The 19229-nt window shown below is 34.7% G+C and overlaps 1 protein-coding gene across 2 annotated transcripts in view; it reads right to left on the reverse strand.

Annotated features, from left to right (window-relative positions):
- Nucleotides 1-19229, reverse strand: part of LAMA2 (laminin subunit alpha 2) — a 622418-nt gene that overhangs the window by 295693 nt on the left and 307496 nt on the right. For both annotated transcript variants that reach the window (XM_082475049.1, XM_082475048.1), the window contains exons 11-12: nt 7977-8117; nt 5442-5615 (exon numbers count right to left, since the gene is read on the reverse strand). In XM_082475049.1, coding sequence (XP_082331175.1) covers nt 5442-5615; nt 7977-8117 — 315 coding nt within the window. The remainder of the gene's footprint in view (nt 1-5441; nt 5616-7976; nt 8118-19229) is intronic.

Raw genomic sequence — 19229 nt, forward strand, 5'->3', positions numbered from 1 at the left:
TTGTTTGCGATCTTAAAGAATTCTTTCAACATAGATGCTATTCATTTTTGTGTAGATACTCTTCATCAGATGAAGTGCCTTTCCAATCCTAGTTTGCAAATTTTTTGAAACATCATGAATCATTATTTAATTTTAACTATTTCTTTTTCTACCTCTATCGAAATACTTTTTCCCTTTCCTCTAATCAGTCAATATTGTCAATTACTTACACTGATTTTTTGATATTAAACCAACATTGAACTCCTATGATAAAAGTAACCTGGCCAATTTAGTTTTACCATTTTTATACATTATGGATTCTGATTGTTCATGCTTTGGTTAGGATGTTTGCATCTATTTTCATGAATGAGTTTGGACAGGGATTTCCTTTTTCATACCTCCCTGATATCCAGCATACTAAGCCACATAAAATTGCTTGAGGAGTAGTCCTCACTGTTCTGTTCTCTGGAAACCTTGTAAGATTGAAAAAATTTTTTAAGGTTTGAAATGTGATTGAACAAAATAAACAGAAGTAAACAAACTACTTGTTTTCTTTATGGGAAGAACTTTTTGGCTGCTGGTTCAATTGCTTTAATACTCATATCACTTTTCACATTTTTCCGCTTGAGTCAGTTTTATTAATTTTCATTATTCTAGAAATTTGACTTTGAGTCCTCATAGGTGGGCTAATTTTGCATAGTAGACATTACCAGAACTATGGGCAATAAATGAGTTCTTGAGTTCTTTTGTTTGCTTTTTAATAAATATGTTTCCTCATTTGCCCCTAACAATTCATTTGGTTTATTCTGGACAACAGATCTTCTTCTAGTACTACTCCATCACCAAATCATTTTTTATATGATCTCATTTATGGAATAAAAATTCAATCACAGTTGATTTATCCTATTTACTTTTATGGCCCTACCATTCACCACATACATAATACTTTCTTAACTAATCCATTTAATCTAAGACTTAAATTGGAGGATATTAAGGATGAGGGAGAGAGTTTGACCTTTACTTCTGAATAATTTTGAGGAATGTGGAGCAAAGAAATCAGAAATACAAATTATGCTAATAAAAGGAGAGTGGATCATGCTTATTAGTAAGTTTTTAGTTATTTTTAACCAAGATTGAAATCATCTTTCAATTCTAACTTAAATCCCAACTCAAGAGTCATTTCTGAGCAATCTAATGAAAACTACTCTGTTGCTGTTAAAAATGTAGCGTTGATCACAAAATATTTGTGAAGTTCCTTTTATGTAACAAGGACTACCCTGTCCTGTAAATCTCAAACATCAATCTCCTTCAAATCCACAGCTTTAATTAGGGATCTGAGAGGTAGAACTGAAAGTCAAGCAAACACAGCAAAGAAATACCAGAGATTACTTTTAGAACCAGATGTTATTTTGTCAGCAGACTCATAATGTGCATCTTAAGCTTAACTATAGGTATTCTTGGCAACTACATGAAACAATTTAAAAGTTTTTCTAAGCTAGAAACAGAAAAAGATAGTATAATGTTGTAGAAAATAAGCATTTTTTTGTAAAAACCCAATCACACAAGATTAATTTAATAACACTCAGAGAGAGATTTTCAAACCTTAATGGTAATGTGGGAACAGTAGATAGGCCAAGCCAGATTCTCAGGGAACTTTACGGATGGGAAGAGAATTGCTTTTGGAAGCTGCACTATCTATTTCAGACCACTAGGGTAACCTTAAGTAAATGACCATTTCAATGTTCCAATAGCACTTAGTTTACTAAAGCAGTAAATTATTCCAACTCTGAAATACCCAAACTGTTTCTCAATAGCTGTAGCCTGTAGCAAATCAGCAGGACTCTTTGTCCTCTAGCTCTTTCCATTCCTGCCTAGTTTCATGCTTAAACAACTGCCCTAAAACCAAGCATTAACATGGGCCAAGCATTTTGAAAATAAGCTGCTGCCTAGTAGAGCCCTGTGGGTGCCTGACTTAATTCTCTTTGAATATCTAGAATGGAGGGGGGCAGGAAATTAACACTCGATTGTGACAATTGTGCTAAATACTCACTCACATATGAGAAAAAAGACATTTTCAAGATTGCTGTTGAGGAACTAACTCATAGTTGAGACTGTAACCCAGCAAGACCCTCTGGGGCCTTCTCAGGACAGACCCCTTCCCCCATGTCCTCTGCTGGCCTCTTGTTTGTAGAAAACCTGTAGTCTCCCAGGCCTCCCCTGAGTCACAAAAGCCTGGCTCAAGAATTAATGATTGAAAGGATGTGAACATGTAGTGACAAAAATAGCAGTTGGGCCAGGAGAACTGGTAAGAATTTAAACAATAAATCAGCCATATGACAGTCACAGAATCTTTAGTTCCTCCCTGAAGCACCTAGATAACTGTATCTGATGCACATTTCCTGAGTTGTTTTACAGATGCTAAAACCCCCACCAAATGGAAGAAGTTAACTACTTAATGACCATAAGCACATAGCCCCCAGACCTATTGAACCTGAAGATTGATAATGTTAAGCCCTGTGACACTGCCCTGTTATCTCGCCATCAACCAATCAGAGAACTGTGCACAGGCTGATCACACACCAGGCAACTCCCCTCCATCACTTTGCCTTTAAAATCACTTCCAGGATTTTGGGTCTTTTAAGCATGAGCCACCCCATTCTCCTTGCTTGGCCCTGCAATAAACCTTTCTCAGCTCCAAACTCTGATGTTTTGGTTTGTTTGGCTCCACTGTGTGTTGGGCACAAAAACTTGCCATTGACAAAAAGATCATGGAAAATTTTTAAATGGGTAGTATAAAAATGTGCTACCTTTTTCTAGGCCTCATCCACTATCCACATACATAACTACATTCACTTATGTACTCCTCATTAGTCCAAAGAGGAACTGTAGTCAATAAAAATGTTTCTTAAGGTGAAAAGTATTCCTTTGCTAAATTGGCTAGTGCTCTTCAGTTTAATTATGATCAGGCAGGTTTCTATGTTAGCAAAGTGTATCCCAAGTGAGAGTAGTTTTATTATTTGGGGTTAGGTTACCAAAAAAAAGGAAGACTGGCATGTGGCACCTTCACTATAACAATATGTACAACACATCTCCCTTCTGTTATAAGTGGACTTATAACCAAGTAACTTGGAAAATGTTTGAAAATTGGTTATATAAATATTTAGGAAAAGCTAATAGCGTCTCATAAATATATACATTTTTTGACTTAGGAATTAACAATAAAAAGGCAGAGAAGGGATTATGTACCCACAGCCCCCTGGTCATGGATGTAAATGAAATTCAGTATCTAAGCAGATATACTAGTTTCCTGATATACTATTTCTGTCAGATTCTGGCAATGGCTCTGATTCCTACAGCAATTACTGGTAAAGAACTTAGCCTCAACTATTTAGAAAAGTGGCTTTACTGGATTTACAAACAAGGCCTTACAATTTTCCATTTCCTTAGCAAGATATTAAATCAACCAAGCTAAGCATGTCATCATGACTGTAATTTATGTGATATGACATGACAGTTAAGATGTACTGTGGTAATCTGTGAGAGCTGGCAGTATTATTGTAGTATCAAAAATTTATATGGTTCAGTTATTAAGGCAAATTGTTTCATTCATACTGAGATATCTGACCGTAAACCACAGAGGGATTTCACATTACATTAAAAAATGTCTTCCATATTCAAACAATTTGCACACCCTGTTACGATTATTTTGTTCACTGAATGGAAACTGAAGCACAGGCAAGCACAGCTTTTTGATGTGAAAATGATCTGTGGGGGACATGAAGTACTTCATTGTGGGTGGATATAAGAAGCAGTTCAGCCAGGATAAGGGAAGTTATCTTTGGGAACCAACAACTACGAACAGGATGTCCAAATCCTTTGCTCTGATGCTATTTAATATCGCATTTGCTTGCTTTCCTTCTGTCAGTTTGATTTTCAGCCAACAGAAAGAAAAAGCATATGACCAAAGAAGAAATGATGGAAAATATGGTAAAGAATATTCTATTTAAAAACTATCTGTAAGTAAATTTCCCCATTGTAAGAAAAGTAAGACCTCTGAAACTCATCCAATGGCTCTTCTCTAAACTCCTCAGAGCAGTTAGAAAAAAGACAGTTTATGTATGTATTTTTTTTTTTTGGCAATTTTAAGCTATAGACATTCAAGTCGTATGTGCTATTTTATTCTTGTCGGGGATTCAGGAAGTTCCTAAATAGAATAGGATAGAAGGACTTCTTGTTGGAAAGGGCTTTGAAGTAAAAGTTTAATTGGATTTTACTACAGATAGAAAATTTTATGTAATATACACTGTCTCTTTAAAAATACATATTCAATGAAAATGTGTTTTATTCATTTACACATTTTTCATAATAGTATTCAGAAGCTTGTAAAAATAAGAAACAGGCCATGAATTAAAATGTTTTCAGTCAGCTAAAACCACTAGTTCCCATTCATATGAACTAGTAAGGTTTTCTATCTCAATACTCACACGCCACTAACTATTAATAAATTTTTATTTATTTAATCAATGAAGATTTCTGCAAAAGTAATGCTATATTCTTATAGGTGAAAACTAGGCTTAAATAGCATCAATTTGCAAACGAATTTTTCTCGAACTCTCACAATTTCTGGTGTGATTAGGTGACTTAACTATTAGCTGAAAAGGTATTAAGTTCCACAGACCAAGCAAATATTCCCACTTAGAATTATTATATCAAATTTTGTTTCCAACAAATTGTTAAGCAAAATAAAATAAAATAAAATGATAAAAGCCAAGGAACCTATCTAGATAAAGTTAATCCACAACAGGCGGGGGGTGGGGGGGAAAGCACCTGCATTTCTGAGATTGCTACATTTGTTTATCTGTGTGTGTTTTTATATGTGTGTGAGTGGGCTTGGAAACAAACATGTGCTTTCAGTCTGGCACTTCTCTTAGGGTAGTTCTCTTCCTGAGCTCCAGGAAATATGGTGTTTATATAAGCTTCATGGCAAGCATTAAATTAGTTGTGTAATAAATTTCATTTCCAGTTAACATTCAGACAAGGTAGAAAAAGTAGCTCTCTTGAATATCAGTTTTGAAATGAAATAGAAACGGATGAGAAAAACTTCAGTAAGTATTGCACCATCGACAACTCTAGAAGAACAGCTATTTCAGGTAAACATAACACCGTCTCTTCCAATATCTATAATTTGTTTTGCAAAAAAATATCGTAGAGGTTTCATTAATTTATTTGTAGATTCAAAATGTTGACACAGAACAGCAACTACGTAGAGTTGTGAAGTAGGGATGCTGTGGCCCACCAGGCAGGGCAGAAATGTCCAACTTAATCTGATTCAGCTGTTTCCAGCAATTCAATACAGTATATATTTGATTTTATCTTTCTTTAAAGAAAGACTAAATAAAACCTATTAATCTTATTGATCAGTTGAAGCAAAGTAGCAAGAAGCAAGCACTATCTGGACTTACTTTGTTTCCCAGATACAGAGCTGGCGCACTCCAGTAGTAGCTCTGGGGCAGGGCTCGTCGGGCCTCCACGCTGCTGATGCTGATCTGCTGATGTGGATCTAAGTCATCCTGCTGCGGAGTCACTCGAATGTGGCCAGAGATGTCAGTCAGATACCAGCCACTCATGTCTTGTATCTTAAAGAAAACACACAACCATCGTTACTTAGGAAAAAAAAAAAACCACCCACTTCTTTTCTCTTTCATATTCCTGTAGTGTTCATTTTTTGAAAATTAAAGATGCAAAAACTATGAAAGTTTAGAAAAATATGAGAGTTGTGAATATCATTAAACTTATCAGATGTTCTCAACTTTAGGTACCAATTATTTTTCTGCTTGATGTTTCTAAGAGTTTGGATGGTACGATATTGTAACCTGCTTTTATTGATCCAATGTGCTTTTTTAAAATCATGATTACAAATACTTCTTTCTTAAAAATAGAAACTCATTCAAAATCACACGTAATGTTATATAAATTATCAAATAGTTGAGCTTTGATTTTCATGTTTTTCACTCCACTAGTAATTTCCTGTTTCTTATAGAAAAAATTATTTCAAAAGGTGTTACGTATGTGTTTGTAAAGCAGAGGAAGAAAAAAGATATGAAAGGTAGCTTTTCATTTAATATTTCCTTCCTTTTCACATATTTAAATTTAAACTTTGAGGCTCAAGGGCATATGAATCTACCAGCTCACAATACTGTACCTATTCCTTCCCATGAGGTTGGAAGTGTTGTAGGAACTCCTAGCCTAGATCCTTGGCCCAGAGAAGGAAGGAACCTTTAAGGAGGAATTAGGGAATACATGATGATTTGCTTTTCCATGTTTATACTCCAGCCATGGGTGGGCACACAGCTACAATTCAAAACCATCCAACCTCGTCAGGACAAAACACTGGATACTGGGGTCTGTGGCTACCAGGGGCCCACTAGATGTGTGTGAGCTGCTTGGTGTTGTAGGTGATGGGGAGCAGAATGGTAATGGTGATAATATGTGGATGAAATATTTTTAAAATTTCTTCATGTAGAGGTCATTTGATTCTGCATCTCCCAAAGCTGTGGAATTGCTGGGACTGCCCTGGTCAAAGAAAGAGAGATTAAGTAAAAGCTTATGGGATAGCCACACTGCAAGATACATATTACTTCCTTCTCTTCCCTTTCCAACATCATCATCAGACATTCTAAGACAGCCCAGTGAGATTCAGAGAAAGTTCTTTCCAGAAGACCTACTGAAATGGAAATATCAATGGACCTAGTTTCTGAAGAACAAGGCTGAGTTCTACCTCTGTTCCTCTGCTAACCATAAAACTTTAGTACATTAATGGAACAGTCTAGAGGGTGAGGTGTCACTCTACAAACAAAAGAAAGAAGTTAGACCAGATGTTCACGTGTTGTTGGTTCTATATAATCTGCTCCAAAAGCTATGCATTTGATAAAGTATATATAGGTTCAAATTTAGGTATGAGAGTACAATCAGAAACTACTCATAATGTTTCAGACTTTAAAAGCAATACAGGCAGAGAAAATTTTCATAGTTGTGTTAAGGATTAGTTAGCTGACTGAAGTTAAAAGGCAAGAGTAGTGTTTGGAAGACAGTTTTATTAAAATAGTGATCTTTGTAAAACCCAACCCTAATCATAACAGTCTCCTGCTAAAATCCTCCAGTGACTCTCCAAGGCTAAGAACTCAACTTCTCAGTAAACTCAGCCCTATATGGTATAGTTTCTCATTCACTCTGTAGGTTTCTCTTTCTTTCCCCAGCCTGTTTCCTGTTACTGTGTACTCCTAAGTGCTGCCACATAGGCTATTTGAAATTCCCAAAGGTCCTCTTTTATAAGGAGACAATCGCTGTCTGTGAAGGGTTGAAAAGGCAATGGGAGTATGATGAGCAATGAAGGTGGGAAGGGAAACATGTTTATGTTTATGGTAGAGGAAGAATATCCCAGTAACTACTAAACAGGTAATAATTTGAACTTTTTCAAATCAATTAAGAATGAAGGTATTGTTCAAATTCAGTGTCTCCTTTTAACGAAGAAAGGGCCCTGGCAACATCAAATCACAACTAAAGGCTGGTGGGTAATATGTACCATGTATATAGTTATTAAAGGAGTTTTTATTAATGGGTATACCAAAAATACTGGTGAGTGAAGTACATAATCCTTCATAGCACAATCTGATGTTTTCTCTGTTGAATCACCTGCCCTTGAGGCTAAAGCAACATTAATTCCGTTACTGCTTCACATAATGATCATGGACACCGGAAAGGCTAGTGTTGGCTTATTCTAAGAGGTTCCAGTCTACACATCGGTACAAATAAAATCTTAAAGGCTTTGGTCAAAGAGGCACAACTAGCATTTGAAAGAAAATTCCATCACTTCTTCATGATAAGTTTAAGTAGAAGCTCACTACAAGAAAAAAACTTAATTTCTTATAGAAGGAAAACAACAACAATAGCAAGAAGCCCCGTGGAGCAGCACATAGGATTCAAAGGCTGTTGCTTACATTGCCATAGGTCCAGTAGGAGCTCTGACATCTGTCTGAAACCCCTGAACAGAAACACTCATCACAACCTTTAGGATTATCCTCTTGCAAATTGAAGAAGCCGAATTTGCAGCGACTACAGTCTCCTCCTTCGACGTTTTCCTATAAATAGAGAGGTGAGTTAGCAACAGAGGTGCCCTTCAAAATGGAGCATTGTCTCTATTTCTGTTTAAGCAAAATGTAAGCTTTCTATTCTTCATTTTACCTCTAAGCCTTATTTAAAGTATAATGATATTTTAAAAAATCTTCTCAAAAGCTTCTTATTAAGTTATATGCTGTCCTAACCACACTGATGGGAAATAATTTGGATTCTAGTCTGCTGCAGTAAGTTACAATTTGATCTTCATCTCTGTCAAGGGTATGGAGTAAATGTCATGATAAATACAGCAATAAGTTAGACATTTGGTTTACTATTTACCGTTCTATGTTGTTGAAGTACTTCCTCTTAAGAACACATGATATATGATAAAAATAAAAGACATTAAGCTAATACATGGATGTAGAATAGAACAATGAAATTATACAGATGGTAAAATACTTCTCACACCACATATTAAAAATACATATATTTGAAGCAAGCATAAGAATCTGACAAGTAGAGAAACTGGGGCAGATAGTTATACTATTTCCCTGATGAGATCCAGTAGGAAGGGAGGAAAATTTTCCCCAGTTAATTTTCAGTGTTTCCTTTAACACGTTGGTATAGCCAGTTAATCATATAGTAACATTATGGGAAAAAATAATTCTCATTCAGTGACTGCTCTCCAGATTGGTTTCATTAATCCTAGGCCCAGTACACTGAAAAATTATTTGTTTATAGGTGGGATTCAAGCCAGGGAAAGCTGACTATATGATGAAAAACTGGGAAGGGTGTAATCTCTCAATTTAAAGAATGGTTAATCTTGACTAATGTCTTCTCAATGAAAGTTCCCTGTTTTCCAGGAAACAGATTCTCAATATTCCCCACACATGAATTTGCTCCACATTTTCCCTCTTCCTTGAATTCCCTTATTACTTCAATTCTGAAGCTTTCCTTTTCCTTAGAGAACTAACTTCTCTCTCAAATGTGTTCCCAATGCCCTTTACGCATTGCTCTATTCTAACCACAAAAATGTACTGCTGTATCTTCTAAGATTATTCTCTCCAGCTACATACCATAATCCGTTCAGAGGTAGAACCCTGTCTTACTTACCTCTATAGTACCAGAAAATGGCAATGTTCCTGGTACAACACTGAGCACTAGCTTAATAAAACTTTATTGTGTAAATAAGTCTCTCGGTGGTCATATTTTTCACCTAGTAGATGTTTCATAAAAACATTTTCGAATAAAGCAAGATTGGTCAGAAGATAGGATAATAAAATCTGAGAACATGGGGGAAAGACAGAAGAGGGAAGAACAATAGAGAGAAAAATAGACAAATTTATAAAAAATAAACAAAGAAGTTCTCCTTGTATCCAAGAGAATACTTTATTTGAAAGTAACTTTTGGGCTCAATTTCTATGAGCTATTTACCACCTCAACCATTTCTACATTGCCGGGAGCCTAAACAAAGAGCTATCTCTAGGCCCGTTTCATGTGTCAAACTTTAGCTTCCCAATATGTACACAGATTTAATGACTGCACTGATATTCTTGCTAGTTTTTGTTTCTAAGGTAAATTTCAGATTTTTTGAGATGGTAGATGTCAACAAAACTAATCAAACTAATTTCAGACCTAAGGTGACAAATAAATCCCCAAAACCCTGAAGTTGAGAGCATCTTCAGAAGAGTACACAGGCAGGAAAGATGAAACATATCTATAATTATAATTTAGCTTATCCTGTTGAAGACACAGTACAGCTGTTCTGTACACTGTGTTCTTATGTGGTTGGTCTAATCTACTTTCATTCACTCTAATTTGAAAGCTTGGAATACCACTTTTCTGAGATTCAGACTGAGTTCAACAATTAGAAACTTTCAGACATTAGTTACATTTTCTGTACCTACATTTTCGCCTGGCAATATGACCTTGAAAAGTAATGATTAAATAATAGCAATATTCAATTTACTTTAATAAACCAAAGCATCACATTAGGGTAGACATTCTAGGGACTATAACGATGGGCGAGTCAAGGTCTCTGTTTTTACAAGCCAGCATCTAGAGTTGGGTAAAAAGATACATTTACCATCAACCTTAAGGCAAGGTGGAATATGAAAAGGGCATCTCAGAAATAAATTAAATTATGGCAACACAGACGAGGAGGGGCTAGTTTCTGCTATGAAGGCTTGAGGAGGATTTATGACAGGAGTGGAATTTGACTTAAACTTTGGAGCATGGTTTAAAAATTCAACCTGTTGGAGGGGACAGAACAGAGGCCTATGTTAGTAAAGATATTAGGAATAAGAAATAATTCAAAGCTTAGAAGATTCATTCAGTATTTACTCTTTAAAAAAATGTATCGAATATTTCTTATATGCTAGGAACTTAATTTGGTACTTGGGTTCCAGGGCCCCTGATTTCATGTAAAAAACCTTTAAGGTTACCCTAAGAGATATGGGTCTTGTCTCACAGGAATTGGTGAAAAGTCATTAAAAGTTATTCAGCAGGAGATAAATCAACAGAACTATACTTGAGGCACCTAAGTTGGCCATAGCAAGTAAAATGTCCATGAAACGTGAGACACTGGAACAAAGAAATCTTTCAATACTATATTGGTGCAGCAAAGGATTAATTCAATGGGCTTGGAGTACTCAAACCCTGCACTTTCTAAACTGAAAAGACTGTCCCTTGAATAGCTCCTGGGAGATAACTTATAAACTCTTAGAATATCTTGCCTGCTAAGAATGTCCTTTTTTTTTTTTTTAATAAACTTATTTATTTATTCATTTATTTATTTGGCTGTGTTGGGTCTTTGTTGCTGCTCGTGGGCTTTCTCTAGTTGCGTGTGAGCAGGGGCTACTCTTGGTTGGCATTGTGCAGGCTTCTCATTGCGGTGGCTTTTCTTGTTGTGGAGTACGACCTCTAGGCCCGCGGGCTTCAGTAGTTGTGGCGCACGGGCTTAGTTGCTCCGCAGCATGTGGGATCTTCCTGGCCCAGGGCTCGAACCCGTGTCCCCTGCATTGGCAGGAAGATTCTTTTTTTTTTTTTTAACATCTTTATTGGAGTATAATTGCTTTGCATGGTGTGTTAGTTTCTGCTTTATAACAAAGTGAATCAGCTATACATATACATATATCCCCATATCTCCTCCCTCTTGTGTCTCCCTCCCACCCTCCCTATCCCACCCCTCTAGGTGGTCACAAAGCACTGAGCTGATCTCCCTGTGCTATGCGGCTGCTTCCCACTAGCTATCTATTTTACATTTGGTAGTGTATATATGTCCATGCCACTCTCTCACTTCATCCCAGCTTACCCTTCCCCCTCCCCGTGTCCTCAAGTTCATTCTCTACATCTGTGTCTCTATTCCTGTTGGCAGGTGGATTCTTAACCACTGCACCACCAGGGAAGTCCTAAGAATGTCTTTGTATACCTGAAACAAGGAGTCACACCAGATATTTTATGCTAATGATGTGATTTATGGTGAATGCCTAGTTTTGTTTACCTGGGACCCTGGCCTTGTTGTATCAGTTTGACTTCTGGGGATACTGGAGACTGAGTAAATAAGGCCAGTTATATGAGGACTCCATATCTACTTAATTGACCCCCAATAAAAACCCTGGACACCAAGACTTGGGTGAGTTCTCCTGGTTGGTAATACCTCATATGTGTTGTTACATGCTGTTGCTGGGAGAATTAACCACTCTCTGTATGATTTTACTGGGAGAGGATAACTGGAAGTTTGTGCTTGGTCTCTCCTTGATTCTTCCCTATGCACCTTTTGTCTTTGCTGATTTTAATCTGTATCCTTTTCACTTTAATAAACCACAAGTAAAACAGCTTTTCAGAGTTCTGAATCCTTCTAGTGAATCATTGAAAACGAATGTTGTCTTGGGTCCCCCAACACACCATGGTAAAGATAATAGGATGTCTACACCTATAAAAACAGGTTAGCCAACTGGTAGTTTTACTTTGTTTATTGTGACAAATCTTTGGGGCAAAATATGTTAGATCCTGCTACAGGTCCTCAAGTTAATCCTATACTCAATTCACTTCAACCCTCTTCACAAGCAATTATCAACTCATAAATTTGCAAACTATTTTAGATATTTTATAATATCTTATATAATATTTAAGCATCCTTATATATCTTATATAAGATATATATATATATATCTTATATAAGATAACTTACCCAGGGGCTTCCCTGGTGGCGCAGTGGTTGAGAATCTGCCTGCTAATGCAGGGGACATGGGTTCGAGCTCTGGTCTGGGAAGATCCCACATGCCGCGGAGCAACTAGGCCCGTGAGCCACAACTACTGAGCCTGCGCGTCTAGAGCCTGTGCTCCCAACGAGAGGCCGCGATAGTGAGAGGCCCGCGCACCGTGATGAAGAGTGGCCCCCGCTTGCCGCAACTAGAGAAATCCCTTGCACAGAAATGAAGACCCAACACAGCCATAAATTAATTAATTAATTAATTAATTAAAAAATATTTTTAAAAAAAGCAAAGTTGGAAAATATTTTAAAAAAAGATAACTTATCCATAAAGCAATATTATAAAATATATATATTTTATAATATTGTATGGCAAATTTATGAGTTGATAATTTCTTGTGAAGAGGGTTGAAGTGAATTGAGTATAGGATTAGCTTGAGGACCTGTGGCAGGATCTAAAATATTTTGCAAATTTATGAGTTGATAATTGCTTGTATAAAATATATAAAATATATATATCTAAATATATCTAAAATATTAAAAACTATCTAAATTATATAATATTGTATAGTATCCCATCCTTATATATCTTATATAATATTATAGCATCCCGTTATATAATATTGCATAGCACCCCAGCTTGAAGCCACCACTTTAAGATTCTAGACTTCTACTTTTTCAGTACTGAGTCTATACCATACTTTTTCTTTATTTCATACTTTCTCTAGCTCCTAATCAGATTGAGCTAGATTCATTCAATTGAGAAGTTCTTGGTTCTGATTTTTCTCTAGCTCTACTACAGTTGAATATTAAGCCAACACTAAATAGTAAATATGGTGGATATAGTACCTACTTATATGTGTGTCCTTATGGACTGGTTAAAGAGCCTCTTGAAGCTGGTAGGAAAATGAAGAATCAGGGAGAACATCTTTTTAGCTCCCTAGCACTCTGCTTTCTGGACATGTATAGAATTAATTAGTTATATCAAGTTCTACTTCCTTTTTAGTTTTCTAATCTCCCTTGAGAGAGTATATATCTAAGTAATTTCTTATTTAAGGATTGTGTCTCCAGAGTTTTCTTTAAAAAGATACTAGTTTTAAAACAGTGATTACTAGAGGACATTACAGTTTGATATTTAATAAATTTTAGATTTTTAGAGTGGCACAATTCAAACACAGAAGCATGGTGTTCCAGGACTTTTATTGCACCTTCATAGAGACAGAGGTTCCCCACTTTCTAGTAGTTTGCTAATACATGTGATCTTGGAAGCTTGGGTTCCAATTCTTTTTATGGGTTCCCAGGTGCATAACTGCTTTTTCAAAACTTCTTTATGACTCATCAACAACTGTCATCCACGAAGCAACCCCTGATTGTATTCCTAATTTATTTTCAGCTTGAGAATGAACCGTCTGCTTTATGGGTAAGTTCATTAAGCATTTTAATTTCCTTTGTTATCAATATCACATTATTAATAAATGTTCTGTATATCACTTCTCACTGTTTCTTTATTCTCTGTTATTATTCATTCATCAAATCATAGCTGAGCTACTACATATAAGGCATTATATGAAATGCCAGAGGGAATATAAAAAATGCCCTCAAGACAATTATAGCAAAGGAAGTAAGAACGTGGACAAATAAGTATAATATAAGGCACAAGGGAGTTACTGCCCTAAGAGGAGTATTGAGTACATGCTCTGGATCTGACACCAGATTTATGACCAAAGTTCTCCAACCCCCTGAAGGAAGAATAAGACAGAAAAGCCATAAGGCTGAAAGAAAAAGGTGTATCCCAAGGTTTGCATGATAGGAGTAAAATAGGCTATTGCAGCACTGTTCTCTTTAATTAGAATGTTCACAGATGTAAGAATGTCTATTGTAGGGCTTTTAAATCAATCAATCAATCCAAACAGTAAAACCATCGTTTTTGTTCTTTTCTTGCCACTTATATTACTAAGATCTTCAAAGGCAAATACCTTATAATGTGTCACCATCCAACTCAGTCGCTAAAGCACGGATGTGAAAACAATTGATCCTGAATACCTAATAATGATGGTGAGAGTCTGTGACTTCTAGCCCAAATACTATTTTAGTCATTATGAGACTTCTCTCTCCTTTAGCTATTATTCTATCACTTCTTTGTACTGATCAACTTTAAAAAGAATTGTTAACATGTAATTTAATACAAAATTTAAAAGTCATTTTAACTGTTTATCTAAACAAAATGGGGTCTAATCTACTCTCTCTCTCTCAGCATTTCAAATGGGTAGCTCTTGTCAATCCAGTAAATTTATTTTAATATTTTATTTATTTAGAGTTCAATAGTGACTCTTTCTAATTTGCAAATTTAATGCTATTTTTATACCTAAACCTATGAAATAGGTAATTTCCAGGATGCTCCAGACTTAATTTCCAGAATGCTCAGACTTCCACTCTAGAGATTAACATTCCCTTATACAACCATATTTTCCTAAAAACAAATATTCTAGTTTTTTTCATTTCTAAACCATTATTCCAGTTGGTTATATTAACAAAAATTAAACAGGAACTAATGAGAGTTAATTATTTTTTCATTGTCAAATATTAATCCACATAATAAATATTTTTATTCTCTTACGTATTGTGATAATAAAAAGTGTCACTTCAGACCAGTGGTTCTCAACCTAGTTTTTAGTATCTTATCCCTAAGGAGCCTCTTTAGTCATTTTTTTCATAATCATTCCCACCATGAAATTTTAATTCTACAGATATACTGCATGTGCTGATGCACTGTGTGAATATGTTTGCCTTATACATAAAATGGATATGATATTTTTGCCCCTCAAGAACAAATTTTCATCCCGTTAGAGAGAACTATGTGCTTTATATACATATTTCTGTTGAACATATTTAGCTGAGTATCTAATTAGATATTTTGTGGCCTACCCTACAAAAAATATATGTAATAAGTGTCCTTTTTGTCTTTAGTACTTTTTTTTTTTTCCTAAAAACAAAGTGGAATTAGAAAAATCTGACTAGGTTCTTTTTTCTTGAAGTGAGATACTGTTGGGTTGACATCAATTTTCTTTTTGCTATAGTTTCCTTAGCACAGTTTCTCTCTTGAGAAATATAGTCACAATAGTTTCCCTGTATTCTTTCTCATGAAGCCACCTTCTTATAAATTAGGAACAACTTCAACAGTACATGTTTATCTGTGATTGTTAGCCAACTGTGAATTCTATTGACAAAGTTACCAGGAATATCTCCAGTGACATTTAAGTTACTTTCTGTGATAATTGCTTCAGAAATTTTGCAGTCATGCTTGTTTATTGGGGTGTTTGTAGTCAATTACAGATTTTCCTTTTATGGCCTTCATTCTAATGCACCCTAGTGTTAAAAGAAGTTAACAAAAGAAGGATAATTAGATAATTAGCATTATTTCTTGAGTGTTTACTCTTTACATATATTGTTCCAAAGCTAAATAATAAATACTTGGTGGGTTAGAAAGAGAGAGAGAAGAAAATAAATGAAAATTTAGTTCTCACTGTTTACAACCTTAATTGTTAATATTAGAAAAAACAATATTTTTGAACTGTAACTGTTGCAAGAGACAAATTCTGGCATGTACCTTTTATGCTAAAAATTTTACATCTGTAATTTAGATTTGGGATCAAATATATAAATCAAATGCCTCTTGTAAAAATGCCCTGGGTTCAAGCCTAACAGGCTAATGAGGTAATCATTCCTGTACATAAACGGAAAAGAGGAGGGAAACTTAAACTAATAAAAATATTAGCACACACCATAAAAATCCCATTGGGGAAAAGAATGGAAACTTATCTCTACTTGTAAAAAGCAATATAAATAATCAAAAAATTAATCCAGCAGGTATTTATGATTATACTTTATATTTGCACAGGGCTTCAATGTTATAATTACACCTATTGAGAGTTGGGCAAGAAAGATTTAATATCATTTTATGAATTAAGAAATATGAATCAGACAGTTTAAGCAATTGTCAAAGCTTCACACTTTTTTTAGTTTTTCTCCTTTCCTTCTTTTTTATGTATGAGCCACTGTGTTATCTTCTTATTCTTCAATGACGAAGAAAATATACAGACTTGATGTCATCACAGAGGTGCAATAGACATTAAATGGATTGCAAATTGTGAAAAGATCATAAAGGAAAAGAAAAAGGTGACAAGTGACTATGGCAGGAGAATGATTTATACCGGGGGATAAAGGATAGCTTTGCTGAGAAGTGGAACTGAGCCTTGAAAAATGCCTAGGTAAGCTAAGGGAAAGGTCAGAGTGAGGTTTTCCCAGCAGTCTGAATAGAATCTGTAAAATTCCAGAGTTAGACAGAGGTTGATGACTCAAGAAATTTAAGCAAGGCTGGAAGACAGCGGCTGAAGCTCAAGAATATTCTGGCGAGGTAAACCAAGGTCGGATCACATCATTTTGTGCGTCAGTAAGAACTTAATGTAAAGTGCAATAAAAAACCCAAAGCAAAACAAGATGAAAATGCAGATTTTGATTTCTAGTCTTTTACTTCACTATTTATCTTTCCATTATGACTTTGATAAAAATAAAAGCACATGTTCCTACCTAGATCAAGGTCTATTTCTATTATTTATCAGAGCCTGCAATCCAACTGACCTTGGATACATAATATGATACCAAACTTCAAAAGAGCCAATTTTTAGAATGTAGTACTTAAAATGAACAAATACCAAGAGTCAGAACAGCATTTACATTTACTTGATTTGTCATATATCTGAGATTGTCTTATCTCTTGTAATATACCAGAAGAGAGAAGAATTTTTAAAATTTTAATAATGCATAACAATTAGTAAATATTTTTGTGTTGCATTGTTTTCATATTTTGAAATATAATTAGGATGGGGTGCTCAGTAATATCACTATCAGAAGAAGGATATAACAGAAAATCTTATGTGTAGAGGTAATAGTATTTGACAGTGTATTGAGAAATTTTGTTTACCTCTTTTTAAATCAGGAAATCCTTTTTTTCCCTTCAATTAGAGAAAGTTTAAATCTGGAATTATTTTAAAGCATTAGAAAAGTACATATAATATATAATTATCCACTACCCACAACCTAGAGGTAAAAAATATGAATATTTTCCCAAGTGTGCTTCAGCTATATTTTTAAAGAAATAAAACTTAAGCACATTTGAATCTCACTTCTCTCACTGCACTTCTATCCTATTCCTTTCCCTCTTTCTCTAGAGTTAACTATTATTCTGAAATTAGTACACATCATATCAATGTATTTAAATTTTTAAAATTTACATTTGTGTGCTCATAGAATGTTTTATGTTTTACAACTTTACAACATAAATGATAACATAATGGCATTTTTTCCCTTCACTTCACCTGAAATTTATCAGTGTTCTTACACATAAGACCTATTTCACTCACTCGAGTTGTTTCTTATACCAGATTACATGAATATATTATAATTTATTTTTCTTCTTTAGGGATATTTAGATTTTTCCTAATTTTCATTGTAACAAGTAGGTCTATATTGAACATCTTTTACATGCTTTTATATGCCCCTTTATACATGTTATATAAGATTCTTTTGGGGTAAACATCTAGATATTGAGTTGCTGGCTGACAGGTTTTTAATATCTTTAATGATACTAGATAATACCATATTGGCCTCCTAAGTAGTGGTACTAACTCATCCTAATAACAGCATTTCCATTTCTCCAGATTTTCACCAGCACTTGATATTAGCAGCTATCTCCCCATTTTAAATATTACTTTATGGTCTTCAATAATCTCTTAAAAAATACCTGTACTTGAGAACATTTATTTCTAAGCACCACATAGTTTTGTTACTATTCTAAATATTTTTATTACATTTCCTAATTGGTTATCACTAGTGTATAGAAATGCTACTGCTTTTTATAGACTGATTCTTGTATTCTGCAATCCAGTGAAACTCTTCTGGGTTCAAAATTCTTTGACTAAAGTAAATATATTCTGAGAAGTTTTTTCAGTGAAGTTGAACTATTAGTGGGAAACACAATAATGTGATATTTGTCTCTAGTTTTAATGTTTTTCTCTTTGTCTTGACTAGTGGGCAGGGTTTCTACTATAAGCCCTGCTGGTGGCCTTTTTTTTTTGTTTAATCTTCTTCAAAGGATGTATAATTTTCTTTAATTCTACATAATTCTTTACTCCTTCATTATTTCTTGAATATTGTTTCTCCCCAATTTCATCTAATCTCTTCTTTGGCCAGTCCTGCTAAATTTTATGTTGTTTTTTTAATCATTCTAGCAGCCATGCCACTTAGCATCTCATATTTTTATTTCTTTACCTCCCTATGACAATTTATAAGTAATTTCCTCCGTTCTGTATTTCTGATTCTCTATCCAGCAGTTTCTAATCTCTTGTTCAACCCATTCACTGAATTTTAAATTTCAATGACTACATGTATTTTTATTTCTAGAAGTAAATTACAGTAACTTTTTTCCACACCTGCTTATTCTTTTAATATAGGTGCCTTATTTTGTGTTGCTTTTTCCTATTTTTTCTTTCTTTGTTCTTTTATTTTCTAGTCATATTTTGATGACTGTACATTTTCTACATACTTTATTCTATTGTTTATATTATAAAATTATGATTACATATTTTATGTTTATATAATTTTTTTAGACTATCCTATTTTTTTCAGTTTTTAGTGTACAAATATTCTGAATTTTATGGCTTCTGATTCACTTTGGTAGTTATCTTCCTTTTGTGCAGTATACTGCTTTCCAGTGAGCTCACTGTCAGTTAAGGCTATACTTTCTTTCCTGTGGGAATACCATTTGCTTGACTTGTTGAAGAATTCTAGCACAGACAGGGAGAATAAAACTGACCCCATTCCCATGTGGCACACAGGTTTGAGGGTTTGACAATGCACTATTTTT

The sequence above is a fragment of the Balaenoptera physalus genome, assembly GCF_965194825.1.
Source record: "Balaenoptera physalus genome assembly, chromosome: 9".
In the NCBI taxonomy this organism is placed as follows: domain Eukaryota; kingdom Metazoa; phylum Chordata; class Mammalia; order Artiodactyla; family Balaenopteridae; genus Balaenoptera; species Balaenoptera physalus.